The sequence below is a fragment of the Aulonocara stuartgranti genome, assembly GCF_965226115.1.
Source record: "Aulonocara stuartgranti genome assembly, chromosome: 1".
Taxonomy (NCBI): Eukaryota; Metazoa; Chordata; class Actinopteri; order Cichliformes; family Cichlidae; genus Aulonocara; species Aulonocara stuartgranti.
The window spans coordinates 8,860,098-8,888,081 of NC_138939.1; the positions used below are offsets into that span (position 1 = coordinate 8,860,098).

The window sequence follows — 27,984 nt, forward strand, 5'->3', positions numbered from 1 at the left end:
GCGCTCATTGTATTTCAGCTTCTCCAACACAATTTGTATATTTGCATAGCCTTCTTTTAATTGCACAGAATGACCAATTGACCATAATGGCTATTATACAGTAGGATACACTTTAAGATGGCTTTTGACCTCTCAGTTGATGCTAGACCAAAGTAACGCAGCTGCTTCCTTCAGCAGATTAAAATCTTGTACATGTATGTACAAAATGACCAGGCAACAAATAAGCTACTAGAATCTTCAAAATCATTAGAATGTTGTGGCTCTGGAGAAAAGAAAAACCCCATCAGACTCTTCCCTCTCATTACCTGAGCCAGTAAAAATGTGAGGTGGTATTTAATCTGGAGGATGTACAGGTCTCATTACTGATGCCTGGTTAAGGTAAACAATAAATTATTTTGTTTTGGAACTGTATCTAGAAATATATTGATTAAACTGAAGTGGCAGTTGTCAAAGTGTTTTTGTGGCTCCCTTGATTAGACTGGAATACCAAAACACAAGTCTTTTCTCTTTCCCTCTTGACACACACCCTGCAAACTGAATGAGATGCCTATGGCTTGTCTTGATCACCCACTGTCATCCAAAACATGAACAAAGTATGCCCTTTTCATTAAATCGTTGATGTTTCGTCAATGTTTGGATGTAGTGGAGCATATAAATAGAAAAAACCCCATCTTTTCATATCGTATTTACAATTGCCACTTGTGAAATAACATGACTGTAGAGCAAATTGAGTATGAATTTTGACATCAGCAACCCCAAATTAGTAAAGTGTTTGATTTCATACAGCAAGTGGGATGCTAGACAGTGTATTGGTATGAGTACAAGTCTACTTTGCTCAAAGTGTCTGTTTTTACTACAGAATGGATGAATGAATTAGAAGGTATTTTCTTTAGCATTATTTTAAAAAGGTGCAATTAATGGTAAGAAAAGGCAATATCAAAGAAAATCCAGGGTGTCTGTAACATTCAGCATAATTTTATTTTTTAAAAAGCAAGGCTCTCAATAAGGTTTTGTTTCGTATGTATGCTAAGATGTAAGTTAATAATAAGGAGTAGGAAGGCTGTTTTTTTCTTGAAAATTTTCCCCCTGTCAATTTAACATTTTATAAGATAAATAATTCTATATTAAACATTCGTTTTTTTTCAATTTTTTTTCAAATATGTCCCGAGTTTCTGTTCTCAAAGTTGGTTTAATTATTAGTTTTATCTTTAAATTAACTAAATTGAGTTGTGTTATTTATGCACTATATGTCACGCGTTTCCCACGTTTTCTCCCATTATAATAATCAAATAAGGAGAATCAGACGCTATTATGTAACAAAAAAAATAGTCGTCCGTTGCGTAACAACACTGCCCGCCCCCTTTTCACTCGCTCCGCGCATGCGAAGTACAGATATACACGCCGCCATTGAGGGACCCACGATCTGGAGGAAAGGGTCAGAGAGGTACTTCTACCAGCGGTGCCTGCACGTTTTTCCAGTCTTCTGCTACAACTTTGGCTTGAGCTACCGTTTTTAATACTTGATTCAGGCTCTTGACTTATTTGCTGTGGATGTTTTTGGGTCGAAAACTGTCTTCATCGTTACTACAAGGGAGCCTGTTGTTTTTCTTTTTTTTTTCTTTTAAAAAAAAAGTAGATTCTAGAAGTAACGGGCAGCAGCTATAACGAGGCTACAGCAGGCTAGCTAACGTTAGCCAGCGACCTGGCTAGCTGCACACGAGCTGAGCATTGCTCGGTGGTGGCGGGGGGGCGGTTTGCCTACAGTGTCATTTGATGGATCCGAGGATCGCCTGGTTCCAACCAGAACAACGTGGACCCGCTAACAACCTGTGGATGCAGATTTGGGAGATGACACAGAGGATTGGCTACTTGTACGTGAATAACAGCTACACTACTGTATCGAGCCCAAAAGCTAACGTTAACGGGGTGTCGGGAGCCGTCGTCGCAGAAGGAAACGAGGCACCCGATACAAAAAGCAGCGGCATCGGAGAAGCCAAGACTCAGGGGATGTCGGCCCCGATGGGGGATGGAGAATTGACAGTACAGGGGGACTTCATACCACTCGAAACTAACAGCAACCACAACAGCCGAGTCGTTGGTACGGGCGGTGTCGGTGGAGGAGGGCAGCAACAGCACGGCAGCGGGGTCGCTGTTAGCAGAGTCACGGACGGACAGCCCCCCAAAAGAAAAAGGGACAACAAAGCTAGCACTTTCGGATTCAGTGTCATCTTAAACGGTGACAACAAAGAATATGTTGGTTACACGGGCACGCCATGGAAAGAAAGGAACTACTCGGAGGGAATTATAGGGTAAGAAAGAGTTTAACGAAGTTGGAAAAGAGAGAACCTTTATAAATTATTTTACTGTATTGGACCCCTTAATGAGGGTGTGAATGTGTAAGCCAACCCCAAGTAGGTGTTCACCTGCAGTGTTTTATTTATTTGTTTATTTAAAGCCTAACTTGAACACCTGCATGCTGAGATAATTGAGGCTGTCAGATCCCATCCCCACCCACTTTGTCAGCTCCACCTATCGTGTTGGGCAACCATGTGCAATGTTTTCTAATTGCATTAAGGCTCATTTGAGCATAAAATTTAATACTTTTGGTTGAAAGGCACCTTATTTAAGACTATTATATAAGGTTATGAAAAGGTGCTGTGGTGGGAGTGGCGTGAGTTCACATGGCTCCTTGGCCAAAATCATATGGTATCTCCTTTGCAGTCCAGAGTTAAAAGAAAAAAAGTTTGATAGTGCTCTCTGCCACTATCATGAAACACCAAAATAAGGAAGTATATTGTGGAAGAATGGCTTTTTATCCCTCCAAAGTTGCAGAGACTTAGAGTCGGTGTTAAGCTCTATGGTTTGCATATCGATGACCAGCTCCTTGTTACAGTCTAATTATTATTTCGATTCTACGTGGTTCTGGATAAATATTCAACACCATATGAGTCTCTGTAGTATTTAGAACATTATAGTGATCATTTAGGTTAAGTGATAAGTGTACCCAGTCTTGTTCTTATACGTACTCATTACTGTTGCTGGGTAAAGTTCATGTTTGCGTTCACCAACAACTTTAGGCGAAAGTGGGGAGGCGAAAACTCCTTTAATAGAAACGAACCTTTGGAAGAAACAGACCACTTCAACTGGTTATGAGAGGGAAGCAAAGAGAAGGAAAATGGAGAAATGACAAACAGTACAATAAAAAGTCAGTAAGTTGGTGGGGGTCAGTAACTGCAGATCAAAAGCCTTCTGCTCTTGAGCCAAACACACCTGCAGTACAAGGAGAAAGAGAGGACAAACAGTTAATGGCATTCAATGCTGGTGTACTCAGAATGCTCAGAGGGTGAAAGATATGACAGAGGACAAATTGCAAAGGTAAAGAATAACATCATGACACTGACAAATACAAGGTGAAGGAATGCAAATCAACTCGAAACAGGTTGGCTAACCTGGGCTGATGGTAGATCAAATCTGCTGTATGGATGCTATACTACGATTGTGGTTGTGAAGTGGCCTTTTAGTTAGTGTCGCTGTGGATTTCTATTAGCCTGCGGAGTGTGATCATAAGTGCTGTTAGTCTGTGGACAGCTAAGGAGTGTTTGTAGCCCCTTTTAAGGAATTAAATTATTTTCCTGTTATTTCTAGCCACTAACAACGGTGTATTTTAACACAGAGTGCACTGTGAAAGCAAAAGAAAATGCAAGTTAAAAGAATTTTTGGCATTGGTGGTGATTTTTGACCAGCACTCATGGATAGTCAACATGGTTATAGCATTGTTATGGCAATCAGTCTGTTTCCCTGCTTACAAACAAACCCTGCTTAAAATCTGGTTGTCTTTGAAATATTTATTATAGTCCTAATGCTTTTCCTTTGGAGAGGGGTCAAAGACTCTTTGGGTACCAACATTATTCATATGCAAGGGAAAAAATACTGGAGTTTAATGCTAACTTCAGCAGTTATTTGATTCATAATTTCCACAAAGCAGATTCTGGCAGCTACTAAACTATACTATCACTTCATTTGAGAGACACTCACTTCATTTACTGAGAATGAGATTTGATTCCGTAGAGAGCATGCATGTTTAAATTGCCGGGCTTATATTGTTGTTCCTACCTACTACATTTAGTCTTCTAGCATTAGTCTACAGTATTGAACTACATGACTCAATGAGAGAAGACTGCCTATATTAACTTTTTGCCTTTTTCTTTTCATTCTTGTCATTTGTTTCTTTTAGATGTGATCACTGTGGGGAAATATTTTGGTGGGTGGGGCTCTGTTTTAATTTTCTTTTTCTTAAAGAGCAGAAGTTTGTCTCTTTTCCCACCCCTTTCTGTTAGGCAAGTGCAGACAAGCAGAACACCCTAGTGTGGAGTTTAGTCTTTGGCTGATTCTCATTTATAGTAATATTGTAGCTCTGTGTTTGCTTAAGGACATTCCTTAGTGATTAGCTGGGCTAATACTAAAACCTGAACCTCAGAGTCAGAATCGGACTTCAACCACCACGGAAGGCTTTCTGTTTAACCATACTGTAGTAAATCACAGGGCCAATGTGATGTATGGCAGTACAGTAAATGTATTTTGAAAATGAACATGTGCAGAGCTACTGTATATGTGAATGGTTCACTGTAAAATATCCCTTGTTATACATGTTTTGTTGCTAGGGAGTTGTAGCCTGGGAGCACACTAATGCAACACCTTGAGTCAGACAGATGGAATATACTTTTAAATCAGTGGCTTTAAAAAGCACTGCTGTCATGGGTGCTAGCATTAATGGTCATGTTGTTCATGAGAAGAGTATCTTGTGGCTGATTGGTTCTTGCTTAAAAAGACTATACTTTTCTACTGTTTTTGACTGTGAGATGTAGTTACCTGGGATTTCAAAGACCGCTTGTCCTATTTTATTTATGTCATGTGCACATTTCTTGATTTGGCCGGCATATTGGATGTGATACAACCACTGGTTGGTAGGGGGAAAAATGTTCCAACTGGTTGGCAAGTTCCTGTGTGTCGCTAGGTGAAATTGGTTTCACCAATTTCTTCCTTTTTTTTTTTTTTTTTTGTAGATTCATTTTTTTGCCTGGAGATTGGCACACTTGCCTATAGAGTTTCATGTTTATCTTAGCGTACTAACTAACTCTAAGCCCAGAAGTAGTAAAACTTGAGAGGGTACGATGGTAAACTGGAAAAGGAGAATGCTTGCCTTTAGGGCTGAACGATTATGGAAAATAATCTAATTGCGATTTTTTTTTTTGCCCCAATATTGCGATTGCGATGCGATTATTTTTTTTTTTTAAGGTCTTTGTCTTCTGTATTATTAAACAAAGACAAGCAATACATCATATAGTATGGCCAATACTATATTACATTAATTTTAAACTGTTCTTTCCTGGAAGACAGACCTCTGTTATGATGACATGAGGTGATGCATGAATTGATGACTGACATTTTTATTTAACTTCTTCAATCACAACAGTATATTTGAACATACACAATAGTTTATTTTTAGCTTACAAACATCTGAGCATAAAGTGCTGACAAGGAACCCTGGTGTAAACATTAAAATGAAAGTCAGTACAATGTGCAGATTGCAGAAATATACATAAACAAAATCAGTGGCTTTACCACACTCAGTTTTTCGACATCTGTGAACTACTAGACAGTTATTCAATTAAAAAATAATATTAAATAAATAAAACTAATAAATAAAAAATACACACATCTTACTGATCTCTGCAGTCAGTAACATTACACATAAAGTGCAAACATAATAGCAATTGTATAAACACACACACAAACACGCCTTTAAAATTTAAAGGCGTGAAATTGGACGGTCTAGTTCTGATTAGCGTCACCGCTGTCTCGGTGGAGTTTAATAAACTCGGCCGTCTGCTTCTTGCTATCTAAAATATAACCAGACACTGGTGTAAATTCTCGACTGTCTCATACTTCTGTTTAATAAGTTTTCTGTTTGACGTTTAGTCAGCTGTGTGAAAACCAAGGAGGAACCCACCCGGGGGATTAATAAAGTTTTATTTTATCTAATCTAATAACTTTAATCTCAGCCAAACCGATTTACTCACGAACAAACAAAACACTGAAAAAAGCCCAACAATAACATTTTTAGGTTGTCTAAGTGACTTATATATTACGTTTAACCCGAGCAGCGAAACTCCGCGGTGATCTGAAAATGATGTGCCGGGAGTTGTGCCGTTCTCGGCCGCATCAGTAACCCTCGAGCTCCCGGCTAGCTGTCGAGCTGGTGGGTAGCAGACGCCTCTGAAAACGTCGAAGCACTTTTGCAAATATGGGATATCTTGATAAACCGAGCAGATATTTGATGTTTACACAACCACTTTCTCGCCTGAAAATATGTTAAAAGTTTATTTTGTGACCCAGAAAGATTAGTATGAGTAATTTTAAAACTTAGTAGCGGCCGCCATTGCTGGAAACTGGAGTTTGGCTGGGCCGCGCTATGAATTCTGGGATATGGTAGTAATTTGGACAGCCTTCGGCGCGTCGCTGTGACGTAATCGGTCTACAAATGCGGCCTCAGGAGGATGCAGCCCATGAATTTGGACATGTCCAGAGTATAATCGCAGCCTTTGCGGTTAGAAAATTGCACTTGATCATGTCGCGATATTATCGCAAATGCGATATATCGTTCAGCCCTACTTGCCTTCAAAGCAAAAGCTCTGTATTTTGCAAAATGTTGGCTACACTACTAAGGCACAGCTTTTACTTTGAAGGTGAACCCTCTTCATGTTCAGTTTGCGTCACAGTTTCACTACATCTTGGAGAGTAGCTGGACAGTGTTTCTTAGACAATCCGTCATTGCCATTCAAAGTACAACTGTAGCAATATGTCACCAAAGCAATCGCAAGGCTGCTATTTAACCAACTGGTTGGGAAATACACTTTTCCCTCGCAACAAGTGGTTGCCAGGGGGCTGGCTGGCTAGTCTTTAGGCGTGCATGGGTGGGGATTTTAGTAATAATTTTCCCAGCAACTGCAGTAAACCTCTAGCAACCACATGCAACCGAATGCCTTATTCACGTGATCCTACATTGTCACCATGACAAAATGGTGTGGAAGTTAATACCATGTGATCTGTGGACATGAGTGTGCAAAACATCAATTGAAGTTGATGAGGTTTTCAACAATTTGAATTTATAGGCTCAGTCACCAGTTTTCGTTCACAGTAAGACTTTAAGTCTACTCTCATAAAAATTGGGTGATTCTAAAGATCAGACCAAAGCCATGCTCATTGGTTAACCCCATCTTCACCTTCACTTTTAGTGGGATGATGTTAAGTTTTGCTGAATTGAATTATGGATTTGTTGCTTTGCTTGCTGAGCTTGCAGTGAAAAGTCCAGTAGAATTCATCTTGTCAAGTGCTGTTACAGGTGTTAGCCAACCAGATGAGCTTTATTCAAATCATTTGGTGTGGCTTTGGTCAGTCAAATCAGGTTATTAAAATATACTGAAAATAAAGTGGTTGCACTTCTAGTTTGATGAACTGTAGACAAAATGAATCCTTGTGGAGAGTCATCACCCTGTCTATTAACAAATGTATTAGCATGCAAGCTAGCTTGTCTCAGTCCAAGATTTATTGTTGTACCTTTACAAGTTGCTGTTGCTATGACAATCATGCCAACATGACCAGAGAAATCTTGCATTACTCATGTTAAATCTTCCAAGTTTCTTCTCTGTGATTCATCTGTGATTAGTAAGAGCTATCTAAGTGAGCCATATAATAATAATAATATTGAGCAAGTGTTGGTTACACGTGTGAAAAACTGTTCTAAAGCCTTTCATCTGCGCTCTTAAGAGAACAGGGTAGTGTGGGTTCAACACAGAAATTTGCAGACATAGGGTCCGCTCTTCGTACCTCGCTAAATAAGTTAGCTGGATTTGGATTTGGGAAGTCTGTCGCAGCCATGTCCTGTCCGTATACGCGAGCAGCCCATTGCGGAAGGTGCAAGATTGATAAGGAGAGTTCTCAGAATTCAGCGTATATTGCGGGATAGACAGGATCCTTTAGCTCAGCGCGACAGTGTGCTCATAGAGAGATATCGATTTTCCCGTGAGGGTATTATTTACTTAACCAACTTGTTGACGAGGAGGTGCAGGACCACCACCTGTCTTTTTGTGCTCTGCCCTTTTCTTGGTTGCTGTTATAAACAAACAGATTATTTCAGGGTCTCTTTTCAAGAGACTAAAAGCAATATAAGTGATAAATATTACCGTTCTGTAGAATATTCTTATATTTCACTTTTACTTGTTCCCATGTTCTAGTGGGTCCTGTTGTGGCTCTAATGTGAAAGAGGATATAATGTAATATAATATAATATAGTGTAATATAATAAATTTACCCTACTGCCTACTGGTGTTGGCCAGAGGGGCCGATGGCGCGATATGGCAGCCTCGCTTCTGTCAGTCTGCCCCAGGGCAGCTGTGGCTACAACCGTAGCTGCCTCCACCAGTGTGTGAATGTGAGAGTGAATGAATAGTGGTATTGTAAAGCGCTTTGGGTGCCTTGAAAAGCGCTATATAAATCCAATCTATTATTATTATTATTATTATTATTATTATTAAATTACTTGCGAGTTTAATTTGTCAGCAACTTTCTGCCAGCCCTCTCTCCTTGCTTTTGCAGCCTTTGCAGTGTTCCCTTGGGTTTTAATTAAACTCTGAAACTCCTGAAATCCCTCAATCAAGAGTTCTTGCTCTGCTGCCGAAAAATACCGAGCGCACTCCTTCGACATTTTCGCCGACCAATCAAAGGGTTGCCGATCAATGTTTCTACTATCGATGCGTAGCCCCTGTTAAGCCACCCAGTGATCTCACATTACTTCATCCAGCTATACTAATCGTCAACAACAGGTGTGTTCGGAGAACCGGAATAGCGAGCTCAAAGTTAGCGCGATGATTTGATCTTGGATGTGTCATTTGATCTTGGATGTAGTAAGCGAGGTACGAAGAACGGACCCATAGTCTATATTGTACCTGAGCATTTTGTTGTTGTTGTTTTGTTTTTTAATAAACAAAACAACAAACAACATAAACTGCCCACTAGGGCTGCCACAAACGATTATTTTGATAGTCGACTAGTCACCGATTATTTATGCGATTAGTCGACTAATCAGATCATCATCCACTGGACGTAAAACTACAGCTTATTGCACCAGCAGCATCTGCTCTTATATAACTATCATTAGCTTACAGCTTTAAGCTTTTAAGGTGCTAACTAAAAATAAAGACAAGATGATAGTTTATTAAATTTTAATGAAATTTGCAGATTGTTTCGGTAAAGTTTAATAAACTCCTTGCTATCTAAAATATATCAGGACACCGGAGTATATTCTCCAGCATCTCACACTTCTGATAATCAGCTGTCTGCTTGACGTTTATTCAGCTGTGTAAAAACTATAACTTTAATCTCAGCCAAACCGATTTACTCAGGAACAAATAAAATACTAAAAAAAAAAAAAAAAAACAACAACATTTTTAATTTATCTAAGTGACTCATATATATTTAACCTGAGTCGCGAAAGACAGCGGTGGGTTTGAAAACAATTTGCCGGGAGTCCGGTGTTCTCCCGGCGCTAGTGACCTAGCCCCCGGCTAGCTATCGAGCTAGTGGGTAACAGACGTCTCCGAAAACGTCGGAGCGCTTTTGAAAATATGTGGTGTCCTGATAAACTGAGCCGATATTTGAGGTTTACACAGCTACATTCTCGCATGAAAATATGTTAAACGTTTATTTTGTGACCCAGAAAGAATAATAAGAGTAATATTAAAACTAACTAGCTACCGCCATTGTTGGAAACTAAGCTGGGCCGCGCTATGAATTCTGGGACGCTGCTTCTTCTTCTTCGGGGTTTAACGGCAGCTGGCATCCTTGTACATGCAGTGCTGCCATCTTCTGTTTCAGTCCGTTATTACACTCTTAAATCCTGCTATTATTCCTGCGTCTTTTGCGATCTTACAAAGCTTCAAACGACACGTCGACTATTAAATCAGTCGTCGACGATTTTGATAGTCGACGTAATCGTGACTAGTCGACAAATCGTGGCAGCCCTACTGCCCACTGTGGCTACTGTTGGTGTCATTTTGGTTCATCCTTTTCTCCTTCAAGCCCTCTTCTCCAGTCAGGATTCTACTAAGATCTAGTGTCTTAGTTATTTCGTTATGGGCTGTTGGTTGTGTACCCAGAATGTAGTGTAGGAATAGGCACACAAATTTTCCTTTACAGAGTGGCATAAGGCAAAAGTGGAAAATGAGCATTTCAGTTCTTCACCTTTTGATTTTTTTAAGAAGAAGGTAAAGAAGTTTTAAAAAAAACAAAAAACAAAACACTTTTAAAATAAAAAATTCCACTCAAGCTTTTACTGGGATTCCTGTCTGGTTTTAGTCTGTGACCAGCCAAATTTTTTTGCCATTTTTGCCCCCCTGTGCAGTGACATGCTTTAGATTCTTTTTCCCAAATCTGTCTTGTCAATGTTTTGGGCAGCAGGCGTATGTAAACCAGAGAATCACTGTTGCATTTTTGGTATTTGAAAATGGCAAAACAGAGCAATATGGTAGTGCATTTTTCCATGGGACAATCTGTACACTATATTTGGGCATGTGGGTTGGCTAGAGAGGCAGAGGCATGTGCTTATTTGTGTTTGACGCTCCTCCAGGTTTTCTGGAACTTAAATGGTCCAAGCAAGCAGCCTGCCTCTTGATGGCAATGGATCAGTGTTTACATGCTCCACACGGCCTTACTTCCATTAAACAAAGCCAACCCACTTGAGAGTGAAACCTGAGCCCTTTCTGTCCATCCAATCAGATTAGGAGCTTGAAGGGAGTGTTTCCACCTAATTTTCTAGTCATGTAGAACAGCTATTTAGATTCTTGATATGGTCACAGGAAGTAAGTGTAGATGGTAGAACTGTGGCCTTTTTCTGTCCTGCAGAACACATGTTGTGCTTTTTATTGTGTAGATAATGTCTCAAGGTTAGTCATTTACAGCAGGGACATGATGTTAGAATTCAAAGTGATAGGTAGTTTTATTAGATTACAAGGCTGCGTGACTCTAGTAAATTCATAATCATAATTGTTTTGGTCAGTAGTGTTGTACTGTGGTGATTGTGTTGACTAAAATGGCTTTGCCCTTGACTGTTAAATTAAAACAAAACTAAAAAAACAAAAGGGGGGAAAAAAGAAGCAATTGAATCAGTGAGGAGGGTGGAGGACACATTGTGATCTGGTAGGACGTTTTATGCCCAGACTAATAGGTGTTTTGATTATATAGCTGTTCTCAAAAGGCCAAGTGCTCATCTGCCCCAACTGTGAAAAGTTTGCTTGTGCAGACGGCCCCAGTTGGCAGTAAACTTGCATGCCTTGGGAGACCTACACAGTAGTAACTAGAAAGTAATAGAGAGCCATAGCTAATCGCAAACTGTAGCATGCTACAGACAGTAAACTGGGTGAGAGATTCTGAGGGCTCTCAAGACCAAAGTAACTGTTCATGATTCTTCCACAGATTCAACTGTGGAAATGTTGCTTTACTTCCTGTCAATTGGTAAACTTTACTGAAAGCCCTCTTCCCATCATTACTCTACCTGAACAAAATGGTGATTTGAGCTTTTAGGTTGGGGCAAAAATTCACTGCTGTAAAGTAAAAAGATGAAACCTGCTTTAAAAAATGCAAAAAGGAGTCTTTAAATGCAGATTATTTTGTTTTGACGATCTTAAAATTAAGCTTGCTATACTACATGTGTCCATTTTTGTTAACTTAAATGGCATTTCCAAACATGGGAGACAAAACATCTGAAATAGCAAGTCATAGTAACAAAGATTTATAGCTAATGCAAGTAGTCCAGAGGCATTTAAGTAGACGTTAAGGTACCAAGTTCATTGCATTTGAAGTTAACTGAATTTGTGTTTAATATTTTGGATATGTTTGTGCATGCCCACGGCCACGACACAGAAATGAAAGAGTAAAACAAAAATAAACAACCCTCATGTCAAACCTGACCATAGTTTTCACCTTAGCTGAGGGCTCCAGTTATAGAGTACATCTCTTACAAGCTAATTAAATGTGTGGTTAATAGTTCACTAATGAGTTGACTCACCATATTGTTTTATTACCATTTACTGCATCTATTTTTTTTAGATATTTATATGACCCTAGGACACCCATAGACAGTGCCTCTGTGACTAAAACTCTGTTAGTGGAGCTGTGGTTCATCTAGTTTCTGCTGGCTTTGACATCCATGTCACCCTCTCCTTTTTCTTTCTCTGCTTACTGGCTGGCTGTCAGCCAAAGTGTGTAAGCTTGTAGTGAGAAAGAAGCCTTATGCGTGTCCTGTGAATACCATGTAAAACGGGCCCACTCTGAACAGCACGTGTGGGCAGCTGGTCATACTGTCTTCCCATGTGTAGTGAGGAATGTAGTTGTTTTTTTCCCTTTTTTCTTCTCTCTTCCAGTCCTATGGAAACTTCCTGTGTTCCAGTGCGATGCAGTGAACTTGTAAAACAGTATTTTCCAAAGGAAAGATCGTAACTGACTCTTGTCTATTAGTAGTTTAAAAAAACAAAACAAGGAAAAACAGCCACACAAACATTTTATTACCATTTTCTGTTTATTGCACTGTTGTAGGTGAGCTTTGCATGGCTGACAGTTAAAAATGGAGCCCTATTTATTTAAAGCGAGGCGTTTTAGCTCCTCTTCTTTTAAGTTGATTTTCTTATTGCTCATTGCGAATAGAAGGTTTGATCAGCAAATGGGTAGACTTTCTATGCTAACAGCCTGGTACGAGTTGACTGTCTGAAACTGAGTGCTTAGAGGACCCTGAATTTTGGTGGTAAATACACAGAACTCATTATTTAAACCTATCACAGTGATTGATATAGAGATTTTTCTGGTGACTGTTTCAACTAACAGAGGACTGAAGACCTAGTCTAAAAGCTAGAAAACGCATGGTTAACAATCATGTGGTTGAGTTTACACTGAGACTGCTGCATCTGTTCTTTTACATCAAAGTACTGCAAAACTGTGCTGGTTTGTCCACATGTTTGCAACTAGCAGAAGTACTCCTGGATTGTATTTGATGACTAGCCAGGGCAGCAGCATTTTAAACATTAGTTGCACACATCCTTAATATGAGCATCAACCATTGTAACTTTATTTATTTTTAAACATGATGATTAGAGTGATTTTCAAGCTCCAACTACTATCCTGGACTATATCAGGTTTCTGGTGTAGCTATTCCTATTTAGACCATAGCACCCTGGTACATCATTCAGGTGTACCCAGGCCTGTCACACTTAGTCAGCAGTGTGTGGGCTTTTGTGTAACTGGAGCTGTGTTGTCCCAGTGGCCAACATTTACCACCGGATCAGTTCATTGATGAAACATTAATGAATATGCCATCTGTGTGACACTGACGCGTCTACTTCTGTTTGTGCTCGTCCTCATTTAGCAACGCTGTGTGTAATGCGACTGGTTTGCCTCCAGGCATCCCCGTCAGTTCAAAGCTACTGTTGTTGAAGATGTCATTTCATAGACACAGCAGTGTCATGTAACGTTGCTGTAGATGTGCATGGAACCCTTTGTTGCAAAGGTTGGCACAGCACAAATTTCAAGCCTTGATTTGACTAAAAGGATAATGTTTGAACTTGTTTTGGCTAAATATACCAACAAAAATGGCGAGAACTGTAGCATGATTAATCTGGTGCATAACTAGACTGCATTGAGCAGGTGTTTTTCGGCACAGGAATGTCTTAAAGTGGCCATTAAATATTAAATTCTAAAGGTTTGCTTCAGTAAATACATTTATTGGAACATCCAGTAAATGTTGCTCAGTGTGATGTGACAGTAACCTGTTTTTCCTTCATTCTCACCAACTTAACAGATGGCTCTCATTCACATGAACGCTTTTCAGCACCACACCCAATCCTGCATCTCTACCCTAATTTTTCTGTCTTACCTCTGGTCTATATAGATAGAGAGATAGAGATATATATATATATATATATCTCTATCTCTCTATCTATATCAGAAGGCCCTATTATGCCTCCTGGACAGGGTGTGTCCTCATGAAGTATAGCCCCTTTTACAGGAATTTATTTACAAAAACATTCAAGTATGCATAAAAAAAAAAGTGCATTTGGTTGGAGTGTACAGTCTTGTTTTCGAGTATAAATTTTAATGCATAAACTGAGTCCTTGTGATTTGTGCCAAGTTTAGTGGGGAATGAAGCCAACCAAGTTCAGCAACTCAACTCAAGCTGTGCTGTGTCAAGTCTCACCCTCACTGTCAGCAATTTGAAACTTAAGCTGCCAAGTTTTTCATCCTTACCTCTGACCTGTCAGTCCTGCTCCTGCACTGAATCACTGCCTGATCACTGATGTTTTAATCTCTGTAGGCTTTGAGGGAAATGGTTACTCATTGCTTCTCATTTTCTATTTATTATTATTATTATTATTATTATTATTATTATTATTCCTTTATTTATCCAGGTAAAAAAAATCTCATTGAGATTAAAAATCTCATTTCCAAGAGAGACCTGGCATCATGGCAACAAAAGTCACATACCACATAGGTATATAACATTTAAAACATCATTTGTTATGCGGTTAAGAGCTCAGAGCTCTGTCTCTTCCGCTGTGATAAATCATTTCAAATGTGATTTAACTGACTGGGAAGATATTTTGATTATTGTGGAGCAATATCGTGAATTTCACTGATTAGGGCACATATGTTGCCATACCCCCCCATACATACATGACATTGCCTAATGGTGCTGGACACCTGGGGACCTACACGTTGAATTGCAGTCACCAACCAATCATTTGATAGAAAGTAAAACATTTTTAAATGTTTTCTAAGATTTGTTTGAACTTTTATAGTAATATTTAGCTTTTTAAGTGCGATTGGTGAAAACTAGACCTTTGACTGTGCTTTCAGCTATCACAGACTGTTTTCATAGTTTTTTTTTTTCTATTTTTATAAATGAAATGATTAGTAAAAGCACTGCTTTAATTCCTCAGACCGACACAAAGTCAATTCCAGTACTCTGGGGAGTAGGGCTGTGCGATATGACCAAAATCTCATATCCCGATATAAGACATCTATCGTCCCGATAACGATATAAATCACAAAAATTTAACATTTTCTGTGAATCTCGGGCAGCTCAACTTGTGTGAAGTGTTTCCAGCTGGGTGTCGTGTACCTGGAGTCGAGTGTTTTAACCGATGCATGTAACGATACATTTTTAGACATAAATTTAATGGCCGCTGTTTTCTTTGAGTATTTATTACACAGCCTGCTGCGGGGAAAAGCCTGTTCTAACGTTTGAGTCTAAGGTTTATTTTTTAGCACCTGACGGGTCTTTTTTTGCTTTTCATCCGTAAATACTCTGCATACTCTTTCACGTGATTCAGTTTATTTTGAAAAGTCTCAACAGGATCTTGAGCTTTATTGTGAAAGGTTTATATGTAAAATAAACAAGCGGACACGCGTTGGTTTTACCGTCGTTGTTGCTAACAACAACGCATAAAAACAGGCGCTTGTCCGTCTGTAGTATATTAAATATAAGAGAAAGAGAGAACTTTAAGAAATGAATATAGCCACTACAGTGACCATCAAAACGATGAAAAAATATTGCCGTAAACAGTTTATTTTGCGACACCACGAAACAAACGATAGCGTAAAATGAAACGATAGACGTTTTTATATCGTCATCCGATATATATATGTTATATCGAACAGCGTTACTGGGGAGTCAAAAAGTGGTGTCAGAAGAAAATTCAACATTGCTCCTAAGCAGCTCTGCTCCATTCATATTTTATTCATACATATTGACCAAATTACATTAGAGTACAAAACACAACTGGTTTAAAATGAAGCAGCACTAATGTTAGAGGCAGCAATTGGGAATAAACATGACTGGCAACATTTCAAACACTAGAATAAGCTTGTTGGAGGAAAGTGTTAGACTTCTCTCCAAGTCTCAGCTCTCTGGAAAGCTGCTCTTCTAGGTTATGTAACACCACAGTGATATAGGCAAGTGGGATTATGTGATAAATGGTACCAAGGGTCCTGAAGCTTTCAAGTCAGGCAGGCCAGAGGACTGGGATGTAATTTGATCCTAGAAGGTGAGGCCAGAGGAGGAATTCATTATTTGTTTTTAAATGTGTGCTCTCATCACTTGAAAACAAGGAAGCAGTAGTACTGTTTGCTGTAAAATGAAACCTAGTGGTGCTGTTGGTAAGTGAAACTGCTTGACATCAATGTTCTGTTGAGAATGCATTTGACAGAGGTTAATTTAACTTGACCTATTTTTAGGTATCCTGAATGAAGCCATGGTGACGTGTGTTCTCTAAACCATGAAATTAAAAGTAATTCTTCTGTAATGCAGATTGGAGCTTTTCAGTTTCTGTTTACCCTTAAATGAAACTTAGTGTGTGATTGAGGCTGAAATTTCTCCAGCGTCATTGGAGGGTGGGGCAAAAAAACCCAAACAACTATTTGCATTCTTGGATGTCCAAAAGAAATGAATTGTATGTGGTACCAGCTTGTGTTCTGCATAAAAACCTGCACTTAAGGTTATCAAACTTTTCAGAAGGAAGATGCAAACAGCAGTAACATGTTTGATGTGAAAGAAGGAAGCGAATGAAACTAAATGAAGCCATTCTGTTCACTTTATTTCTGTATTTGAGGTCAGCAGTCTGAAGCTTTCTTTAAGATGAAACCGTCCTTCCAGCTAATGGAAGCATCTTTGTGACAGATGTAATATCAGCATGCTTTTCTGGGGAGAAAAAATTGCTTTGGGGATCTTGTCTTGTCTTTATCTGCCCATAGTGGTAATCAGTTTTCAGTTAGTATTACTTAGAAGTAGAGCAGGGCGATATGGCCAAAAATATTTATCACGATATATATATTTGAAAATTTGCAATAACTATATAACTGACGATATAATTGATGCGAGACAAAATACAACTCCACAACATTACTAGCGCAAAAAGACAACCTTCCATTTATTTTCACTTAAACAAGAAGCTGGTTTTTATGTACATTAAAGCTTTATAAAAATGTAACAGTGCAAATGCAAATTCCTTGCTGAAAGCTGACACATCCTGAGCATAACCATGTATAATATCCACTAAAGTTAAAAAGAAGTGCTTTGCAACATTAAACTGCAGTGTGCAGTACGTATTTTTCGTACCATAAGGTGCACGGGATTATAAGGCATATTAAGCGAAACAAAGCAGTCAGATAAATCAAACTTTATTAAACTCATTCTTCTTGCTTCCTCCACTTCTGTACCATTGATTCATTAATGTTGAATTCTCTGCAGCTGCTCTATTCCCATTTTGTTGCAGTATATTAATGACTAACCTCATATTGTGGATGGATTATTTCAGTTGTTCTCCTGACTGAAGTTTGGTCCGTTTACAGCATCCTGCCATGCGATTGCATTTGTCTTTAACTATCAGGAATCTTAACGTTAACTTTTATAAGTGGGAAAAGTGTTAGTGTTCGTCCTCCAGCTTCACTGTTTATGTTATGCTAACATAGCTGTGTCGCTAGCGATCACGTAGCACATCATTATATACCAACTAGTCCAACTTCAGTAACCCTACAAACGTCACTGCTGTTTAGTTTCCCGTCTTCATTTATGTTGGAAGTGATAGCAGAGGTGTACGTTTGAATTTTTTCAGAAATCTCTCAGTCAGAACATGCAATATCATGCTTAGGTAACTAGCGAAACTAGCGAGCTAACTTCCGCTAGCTTCCTGCTAACTTCTAACTCCGTTAAATGTAATAAATTTTGTTTTCATGGATGCCTGGAAGTTAAACTTCTTAGTTACACCTGGTAAAGCAGCAATGCTGATCGTTTTATTAAAGATGAAAGAATTTAGACAGTTTTTAACTCTCAGTGATGCTGCAGTGTTCGTTTGACCAGAAGCATACGGAGTTTAGGATCCAGATTACTCCCAGATTTAAGAGCATCTTAGTCCGACAAATACGACAATAACGATGGCCGCTTGCATGTTCTGCAAAAAAATGTGCTTTGTCGTGTATCTGACGGACAAACACCAAAACAGTTCCACATCACTGAAGTTGCACCATTTTTACAAACCAATTCTGGTTCATCTGTTTCACTCAACAATCGGCCATGTGCGTATGAAAACAAAGGCACTGCGCATGCGCGTTTTACTCATATTCTATCGCGATATTTCATTTTCCTATCGTTGCCTAACATTATACCGGTATTACCGTGAACTGTATAATATGGCCCAGCCCTACTTAGAAGTATCATCTCCCCACAATTTTTCTTTGCATTTTCAGTAACTCGTTCACTTACGAACAGCCAGTTGAGCAGCATTGAGACCCAAGAATAGCAGTTAAATATTAAAGTTTTCATTTATCACAGTTAGAACAGTAGTAATATTTTTAGAAATCATCCTACTTGACCCTCTGCTAATGGAACTAGAATTCCTGATTTTAAAAGTGTACTTAATTTCCTAGTCTAATCATTGCTCAAGTTAAATGCCCTATGCTACTTTGATCTAGAATAGGGCATGATGTGCCCCTTTCAGAGTTTGGGGTGTTTCATAAAATTGTCTTAATTAATAAAATAGGAGTGCCTACTTTATAATTAATTATGATTATTGTTATTATTATTTTAAGTAGCCATCTTTTTGTGTTTAGATTAACTGTTAATTTGTACACACAATGTTTTTGTCCAGCAAATCAGGGGTTAGTTTAAGGACATCAAGATGGTATTTGACTAAAGGGGGAGAGAGTTCTGCATTGTAGGTACAGTTAAGTTTCTGAAAACAAGAAATGATGAAGGTGAGGCTCAGTTTCCTTAACTATCAGGTGAGGAGAGCTTGATGTATAAAGCCCCAGTAAGATGACACACACAAGCTCTTTGGAGTGGAATCTAAACAACAGTCAGCAATACCAGCTGTCATATGCTTTTTCTTTACTGGTATCACTGTCTAATATGAATTGGTTAATTTTGGCCTAATGTGTGTCAATTGTCTGCACACAAACTTGTCTCTCCTTATGTGTATGTAGACATGACTGGTCAGTGAAAATGTCAACACACGTGGACAAAGTGACCCATTCCAAGGACAAAAGCTTAGCCCTTACTACTTTCCCCCTTTTTCTTTTAAACGGACATATGCACTGTAGAGGTTCCTGTTGTTTTTACGCTGCCTGACAGTTTACCAAATATTGGCTTTAAACTTAAAACACCACTAGTTATGTTATTTTTGGAAGACTAAAACTCGCATGCTATTTGGAGGAATAACACCCAGATATTACGTGTCTCAGAACACCACCATTAGGCAACTCGTATGCTCTGTCATAATATGAAATTCAGTCAAAAAATTTTATTTATTTATTTTCTATTTTTTTGATTGTACTGATAAGCATGAATTTATTTGCCAAGGGAAGGTCAAGTCTTTGGATCCAGCCTGCTGAGTTGTCTTTAATTTTTGGCCTGCTCACTGCAAAATGTGCATGAATACAGTGCTTGCATCTTCTAAACAATTGTCCTTGCAAAAACTGTTCAAATATTATAATAATTTGCCTGGAGATCATACTCTCATTTGGATTTTCAGCAACTAAAGCTTATATGCAGAAACACTGCTGCTAGTTATATCCTTTTCCTGGCATTACATATTTGCAATGCTACTGTCAGAGGATCCCAGAATGGTTCAACCCAATGAGCGAAATTTTACCTTTTGTTTTTGGCATTAGACTTTTACTAATTACTTTTAGTAATGTATTTTTAACTGTTGTTGCTGTGTGGTGTGTTTTTTTTTTTTTTTTTTTAAAAACACAAATTTACATTGTGGTGGTTTCTGCATTTTTATTTTCATTCTTTGCCTCTACTTAACTGGTATATGGATTTGGATGCATATGTCCTATATGATATATTATTGTACTGCTGTACTGTCACAAACAACCAGATGGAGTAAGATTTCATGCAGTAATGACTAAACTTTAGATTAAATTTTTTTTTTTTTTTAAATAATGATACCTTATATTTTAAGTTTTATTTCAGTCTGGTATTCTTCCACTATTTTTGACAGCACTGTTTTGTTCTCTACAGGCTACATGAGGAGATTATAGACTTCTATAACTACATCTCCCCACGGCCAGAGGAAGAGAAAATGAGACTGGAGGTGGTGGACAGAATCAAGGAAGTCATCCATGACTTGTGGCCAAGTGCTGAGGTATATTTTATTCTTAAACCCTAACAACTGCAAAAGTTTTCTTTAGGCAGAATGTTGGTTTGGATATTGAGAGATAATAGATTTATTTTTTGGGGGAAAAAATCCACTTGTGGGGTTTGTCAGTGAAAGCACCACTTCAGATTATTAGCTTTAATCTGAAAGCTATCTAATGTCTATTTTACCGTATCTTATTTTATTTTTTGCACAAATAAATGATTTGTAACACAGTGAAAACTTTAACATGCTTTCTTAAGTGAATTTTAAGGAAGTGCTTGAAAAGGACAGTTTCTGCAAATAGCTTTTATTGCAAAGTACTTTGTGGAGTCATAAATGCTGACAGAGACCGAGCTCTATGGCCATACTACCTTTGACACAGTGGTCTCTGTAACTTATACAGGTCCTTCTCAAAAAAATTAGCGTATTGTGATAAAGTGCATTATTTTCTGTAATGTACTGATAAACATTAGACTTTCATATATTTCAGATTCATTACACACAACTGAAGTAGTTCGAGCCTTTTATCGTTTTAATATTGATGATTTTGGCATACAGCTCATGAAAACCCAAATTTCCTATCTCAAAAACTTAGCATATTTCATCCGACCAATAAAAGAAAAGTGTTTTTAATACAAAAAAAGTCAACCTTCAAATAATTATGTTCAGTTATGCAGTCAAAACTTGGTCGGGAATCCTTTTGCGGAAATGACTGCTTCAATGCGGCGTGGCATGGAGGCAATCAGCCTGTGGCACTGCTGAGGTGTTATGGAGGCCCAGGATGCTTCGATAGCGGCCTTAAGCTCATCCAGAGTGTATCCCACAGATTCTCTATGGGGTTCAGGTCAGGAGAGTTGGCAGGCCAATCGAGCACAGTAATACCATGGTCAGTAAACCATTTACCAGTGGTTTTGGCACTGTAAGCAGGTGCCAGGTCGTGCTGAAAAATGAAATCTTCATCTCCATAAAGCTTTTCAGCAGATGGAAGCATGAAGTGCTCCAAAATCTCCTGATAGCTAGCTGCATTGACCCTGCCCTTGATAAAACACAGTGGACCAACACCAGCAGCTGACATGGCACCCCAGACCATCACTGACTGTGGGTACTTGACACGGGACTTCAGGCATTTTGGCATTTCCCTCTCCCCAGTCTTCCTCCAGACTCTTGATGGCATCTTGATTTCCGAATGACATGCAAAAGTTGCTTTCATCCGAAAAAAGTACTTTGGACCACTGAGTAACAGTCCAGTGCTGCTTCTCTGTAGCCCAGGTCAGGCGCTTCTGCCGCTGTTTCTGGTTCAAAAGTGGCTTTACCTGGGGAATGCGGCACCAGCCCATTTCCTGCACATACCTGTACACGGTGGCTCTGGATGTTTCTACTCCAGACTCTACTGCTTCCGCAGGTCCCCCAAGGTCTGGAATCGGTCCTTCTCCACAATCTTCCTCAGGGTCCGGTCACCTCTTCTCGTTGTGCAGCGTTTTCTGCCACACTTTTTCCTTCCCACAGACTTCCCACTTAGGTGACTTGATACAGCCCTCTGGGAGCAGCCTATTCGTTCAGAAATTTCTTTCTGTGTCTTACTCGTTTAGAGGACCTTTTCATGATATGCTAATTTTTTGAGATAGGAATTTTGGGTTTTCATTAGCTGTATGCCAAAATCATCAATATTAAAACAATGACAGGCTTGAACTACTTCAGTTGTGTGTAATGAATCTGAAATCTATGAAAGTCTAATGTTTATCAGTACATTACAGAAAATAATGCACTTTATCACAATATGCTAATTTTTTTTGAGAAGGACCTGTAACTGTCAGATACCAGTGTTGGTTTACAATACTAATCAGGCTGTTTGTGATGTAGCTAATGGCTACAGGCGTCAGGCTTTTATAAAGCATCCTGTTTTCTGTTATCTCGCTGCTGCACAGTACTGTTTGGGTCATTTTATTACTGCCACCTCAGGCATTATTGTACCCGCTGACTTTGATCCTGCTGATAGAGCAGTGTGCTTCAAAGTGTGTCTGCCCTGGGAATAGCAGCTCCTAAATGAGGAGCACAACACTGTCCCAATTGTGGTCAGCTTTATTTATTTTTTCCCCCCCACCATGAAGTGAGCAGGAGCAGCGTTGTCATCAGGTCAGTGTGATGCCTGTTTAATTAGCTTAGATGCCAAGAAGTCCAGCAGTCACGCTGTTGCTGTACCAAATTGAAATCTTGCCAGGTAAACATGTAGGATTGTCTCATTCAAAAAGCACCAAGAAATGTTAATGGTATGTATGCAATAACTTGGCAGTTATTCACCACACTTAGGCCACAAGTGAAAGTGTTACTGGAGATGCCAAACTGGGATCAAACGACTCTTTTCACCTTCCTAACCACCTATAGTTACCTCACCCTTCACAGAAATCTTCAAGAACTACTATTCATTCATTCATTCGGTCATGGCTCTACACTCAGCTTAATGCTCTACATGTGACAGTCCTGTAAACCAGAGTTTATACTTCTGGGTTATAGTGGAATGTGTAGAGGAGGTTTAAGGGAATTAAATGTGGGCTATGGCTTAATTCTATTTGTGTAGTGCTCTGAGAGAGGTTAAAAGGGAAGGTTGAAGATGTATTTTCATTAACAGAGTGCAGGTTATAAGATTAGTAGCTAAAAAGGCTGTTGTTATTGTAAAAGCTGTTCAATTTGTGTAAGCCTGCCACTAAATCACTGCTATGTTGAGCTGTAAAAATGTATTCATGCATGCTGTAGAACAGGTTTTTGTTGTAGTCAGTTGTAGCGTGGGAAAATCAAGGAAAGCTATCATAGTGCTTGTTTCAGTTTGCCAGCAGGGTAATCTATGTCATGGGTTGTCAGAGCTATAAAGGTGTGTAGGAGTTTAAAGAAACATTGTGATTAAAAAGACCTTTGTGACATGCTTTATCTGCATTTCTTATCCTAAACAAAAAAATATCTACATGTGTGTAACTGCTTGTCCTTTATCTTCAGGTGGAAGTGTTTGGGAGTTTCAGCACTGGTCTTTATCTGCCAACAAGGTGAGCTATGCAGCATTCATCATTTTTGCCAAACTGTAACTGAACTGGCTTATTACCACAGTTACTTAACTCACCTATGGAGAAAGTGCTCTGTCTAGCCAGGCTTTGAGGGTCAAGTGGTTTAGTAATTTTAGCACCACTGATCCTGGAGCTCATAAAGGATTTACTCAGAGTGGCTCCCCACTGCTGACAGACAACAAGAAGACAACAACACCCCACCCCCCTCAACACACAGGCAGGCATGCCACCTGCATTAGTGAACTCTTAACACCATACTGAGCGCTTTAAAAGGGCTCAGCTGTTCATTAATGCTTTATTTTTCACTGACTGATTTCTTTGACATTTTTGGATCATTTCTAGAGACATGACTGTTTGTATTGAGCTGCCAGAGTAGAGTGTTTTGTGGTCTGCGTGTATATTTTTGTTTGCACGCCTCTTGTTTGTACTGGGTGCTTGTGTGTGACACATGGCACTGCTGACTTAATACACATTGGCTGACTCTTAAAAGGCTCTGTCAGGAGCTGCACATTGCTTTTCCACAAGAGGGAACCAAAGCCATCTGCCATCTATCTGCAGTTATCTAACACACAGGATAGGTTTAAGGTGGACCACTTGTGCGTTTCCTTGGCATTTGTTTTGTGTATGCAGTTAGTGATGGAAGCTCATGCTCAAATTTTGAAATGATGTCACAAGTAATTCTTCTGAGTCACACATTTGGGCTTCACACGTCCACACCCTGCTTGTAATGCTCAGCAGAGACTGGACCACAGTTTGAGAACCCACAGCCTTAAAATTACTTTTGAACTTCGGGGCTAAGACAGGGCAGTATAAGAAAGATGAGGATTATATAAAACTTTTGTGTACTTGATTACAAATTATGGAACAAGTGAACTTCAAATCCAGCTGGTTTATCATATAATACCTGTTGACTGGAGTAGAAAATTTTAGCAAAATCACGCCACACTCACTTGTACAGAGGAACAATGTGCAGTGTCTTTATGTGCGACGATAAATTTCAGCTGAAGTTATTTTAGTTGTGCACCTAATGTTAAAGCTGCATTGTTTTTAGTTTAGTGAGGGTCAATATTTTTGTCACATGACAAACTTGAAACTAAATGTTTTGCTGTGAAGATAAACCAGAAATGCTTCTGCGTTGTGTTGGTGTTTTTGAGGGACTCATATAGAAGAGTTGGATTAAAATAACTTTTTTTTCCCTCCTCTTCATTTTCCCCTCTCAACAGTGACATTGACCTGGTAGTTTTTGGGAAGTGGGAGTCACTCCCTCTCTGGACTTTAGAAGAGGCGCTCCGAAAGAAAAACGTCGCAGATGAAAACTCCATCAAAGTTTTGGACAAAGCCACAGTAAGACTTCATTTCCAGTTTTTCTTCTGTGTTTAGAGGTATAAATCTGTAAAGCCACAACCTGTGGAAAAAGCAAACATGGAATCATTGCAAGCTACTAATTATCTGCAATAAATCAGATTCATGTAGAGCAATTCGCCTTAGTTTTCAGTGTCTTCAATTCAGGCAAGCAGCTGTATGAAATCACTGATGACGCTGATAAGCATAGTTGTCTTATTATAGTCAGGCATGTGTACAGACATGCACATGAAGAGAAATGCCAGCATCAGAACTTTGGTATGCTTCAAGTGTTTTGTTGCTACAAATGACAGAGTACATTTCATCCAAACTAAAGTGATGTGGTTCTAGCAGTGGCACAGCATGTAATGATCTTGAAGCTAACATTGTCATTCATATCACATCATTTTTGTTTTTTCAACCAATTCCAAAAGTTTAATTAACAATCTGTGCTTTGTTAATAGATTTTTCCTAACATTTGGGTTTATACCACCTCAGACGATTTAGTAAAAGCCTTTTCTGCTTTGCAACTGTCGCTTATTATGGTTCTTAAAAAGCCTATAAGCAGTTGTAGGGGAATATCAAGTGGATTTTAGTTGAGGATTATCAGTTGTGTATGATTGCATGTGAACCTGTTGTTTTCACACTTACAGACACACTTGGACACAAAGTAGTTTATAGGTGCAGATTTAAAATTATAAATGTCTTTTATAACAAGTGTGAGGGATTCGTATTCTGTGTCACACATGTTCCAGGTTCCCATCATTAAACTGACAGACTCTTACACTGAAGTTAAAGTGGACATCAGCTTCAATGTGACGAGTGGAGTGAAAGCTGCACGTCTCATCAAGGAATTCAAAGAGGTACAGTTTACAGTACAGTTTCTGTTCAGTATGTATGATCCTTTTTTTTGCTCCATGTATTTTTCTGTATTAACACCTGTAAGGCTGAGTTCCCTCTTTTAGAGATGTGTACATTGTTTGAGCACTGTTGTAGTTGATCTTAGACCTTAATCTGTGTGGGATCACCCCGAGGTCTTCCTGAATCCTGAAGATGCTTGCTTTCTCGTGAGGCTACTTTATATAAAAATGTACAATATAATAATCCCTATTGTCTTTATTCTGTAGAAATATCCTGTGCTGCCTTATCTGGTCCTGGTGCTGAAGCAGTTTCTACTGCAACGGGACCTCAATGAGGTTTTTACCGGTGGAATTGGCTCCTACAGTCTCTTTCTCATGGCTGTCAGCTTTCTGCAGGTTGGTTCTGTAGTTTAAACCCAGCCGCCCAATGTTCCGAAACAAAATACAAAGACTACAAAATATAAAAACCCTTACCTGTGAATAAAATGTTCAGAAATTTGCAGTTTGAACTGAGAAACAAGAATTGCAGCTAACTTACTGATTTACAGTACTTCTAACAACCACCTGTACTTTGTTTCCAGCTTCACTACAGGGAGGATGTGTTTGGTCTCAACATCAACATTGGTGTTTTGCTCATTGAATTCTTTGAGCTCTATGGGCGCAACTTCAACTACCTGAAAACAGGCATCAGGATAAAAGACGGCGGGTGCTACGTTGCCAAAGACGAGGTTCAGAAGAACATGTTGGATGGCTACAGGCCCTCCATGCTCTACATTGAGGACCCACTACAGCCAGGTAGAAATTATTCTAATTCCTCAGAGGTGTTGAATCTTAAATTGGTGCAACATGCATATTTAAATGCACAAGCCTTTGCTACACAAACAGTGTGTCGATAAAAAGCAAAGAAAATCCAGTCTGATCTTCAGTATTATATTAGCGTGACTGTAAAAACTGCTGCTCCAGTCTGACTATAATGTCACATACTGCAATTAAGACCTCATTATTTTTTTTGGCTTCAGACTTGCAGAGCCATCTGTGTTATTCTAACCAAATGTAATATATAATGAAGGCGAATAATTATGAAATAGCAGAAACCTTAAAAAGTGCAAGTGGTTAAAGCCATACCTTATCAAAAGATTCAACACAGAACTTAAATGGTAGAAAATGGTGTTGTCATTAAACAGGCAATGTGGAATTGATAATTCTTCATCGTATTGGCGTGTTGGTAATGTTCTCACCTTCTGTCTTGTGTCCAACAGACAATGATGTTGGCCGCAGCTCTTACGGTGCCATGCAAGTGAAGCAGGCGTTTGACTACGCCTACGTGGTGCTCAGCCATGCCGTGTCACCCATCGCCAAATTCTACCCCAACAATGAGAGTGAGAGGTAAGGAACAAATTCAAGAAACTTGCGAGGACTTGTCTAATGCTAATTTAATTTCTTAATACTGAAATTCTCATTCTTTGGACTTAAACAACTGAGACAGTAGAATCAGTGATTGTTTTGGTACAGTCACATTCAGAGCGGAGGGTTATCAGCAAAAACAAGGGCTTCTTACAGTTTATCTTCAGTCTGTGAAATGATATCTACTTTCTTATACTTATTAGTTATTGTAAGAAAAAATTTTGTTGCTTGCATCACTTGATGCACACAAACCCTAATAACATTTGTATTCAGACTGCTGTTTTACTATGTATTTCTCTCTTGTGTCCTATCACAGCATACTTGGCCGGATCATCCGTGTGACTCAGGAAGTGGATGACTACAGAGAATGGATCCGAAAAAAATGGGGAAGCCCACTCAACAGTATGTTCAGTTTTTCTCATGTGTTTGAAAAAAGTAACTGCAAAGTAACTTTGACCCACTAAAGATCAGCAGTTCACTGTCTGCTGAATGTACTAATAACTCCAGACCAATTGTAGACCAAATGTAATCTTTACAGGCTTAATGTGTTCACTCTGCATTTGTCTTTTCCCGGCTTCTGTAGAAAATGAAGTCACATTGTTTGAATCGCAGCAGCTTGATGAGCGCAACAACAACGTTCCAGATGACGACAATGATCCTGTGGTGGCTGTACTGTCAACTCCTCTCAGCAAAACATCCTCCAACTCTTCTTCCCCGTCACTCCGCTCCTCTCCCTCCTCCTCCCCACTGTCGCCGTCTTCCACATCCTCTACTTCCACCTCAAGTGATGGGGTCAGTCCTGTGGCTGCATACATATTTCAAATATGACATTATTGCAAATATCTGTAACATTTAAAGCTTCCTAAGAAAGATTTATAGGTGACAAAATATTTTGGAAATTATATTTTGTAACAAATTTTGTCCCCCACCCAGGACTCTGATAGTACACCTTGTAAGACTGCCAAACAGCAGCCCAGCCGAGGATCCAGTGCTCACAGAGAAAAGTCTGCTGCTGTCAGCAATCACAGAACACAGAGCCACACTACCAGCACTCCACCTGGAGGCAACAAGGGAGGAAAGGTACTC

General features: G+C 39.1%; 1 protein-coding gene across 1 annotated transcript in view; it reads left to right on the forward strand.

The window, feature by feature from the left end:
• Positions 1 to 1,381: 1,381 nt before the first annotated feature.
• The window catches only part of tent4b (terminal nucleotidyltransferase 4B), a 30,759-nt gene continuing 4,156 nt past the window's right edge, over positions 1,382 to 27,984 (forward strand). Inside the window, exons 1-11 of the mRNA XM_082531578.1 lie at positions 1,382 to 2,309; positions 20,123 to 20,246; positions 23,229 to 23,275; positions 24,517 to 24,637; positions 25,390 to 25,497; positions 25,762 to 25,890; positions 26,076 to 26,289; positions 26,754 to 26,880; positions 27,215 to 27,300; positions 27,482 to 27,690; positions 27,832 to 27,978. Coding sequence (XP_082387704.1) covers positions 1,774 to 2,309; positions 20,123 to 20,246; positions 23,229 to 23,275; positions 24,517 to 24,637; positions 25,390 to 25,497; positions 25,762 to 25,890; positions 26,076 to 26,289; positions 26,754 to 26,880; positions 27,215 to 27,300; positions 27,482 to 27,690; positions 27,832 to 27,978 — 1,848 coding nt within the window. The 5' untranslated portion in view covers positions 1,382 to 1,773. The remainder of the gene's footprint in view (positions 2,310 to 20,122; positions 20,247 to 23,228; positions 23,276 to 24,516; positions 24,638 to 25,389; positions 25,498 to 25,761; positions 25,891 to 26,075; positions 26,290 to 26,753; positions 26,881 to 27,214; positions 27,301 to 27,481; positions 27,691 to 27,831; positions 27,979 to 27,984) is intronic.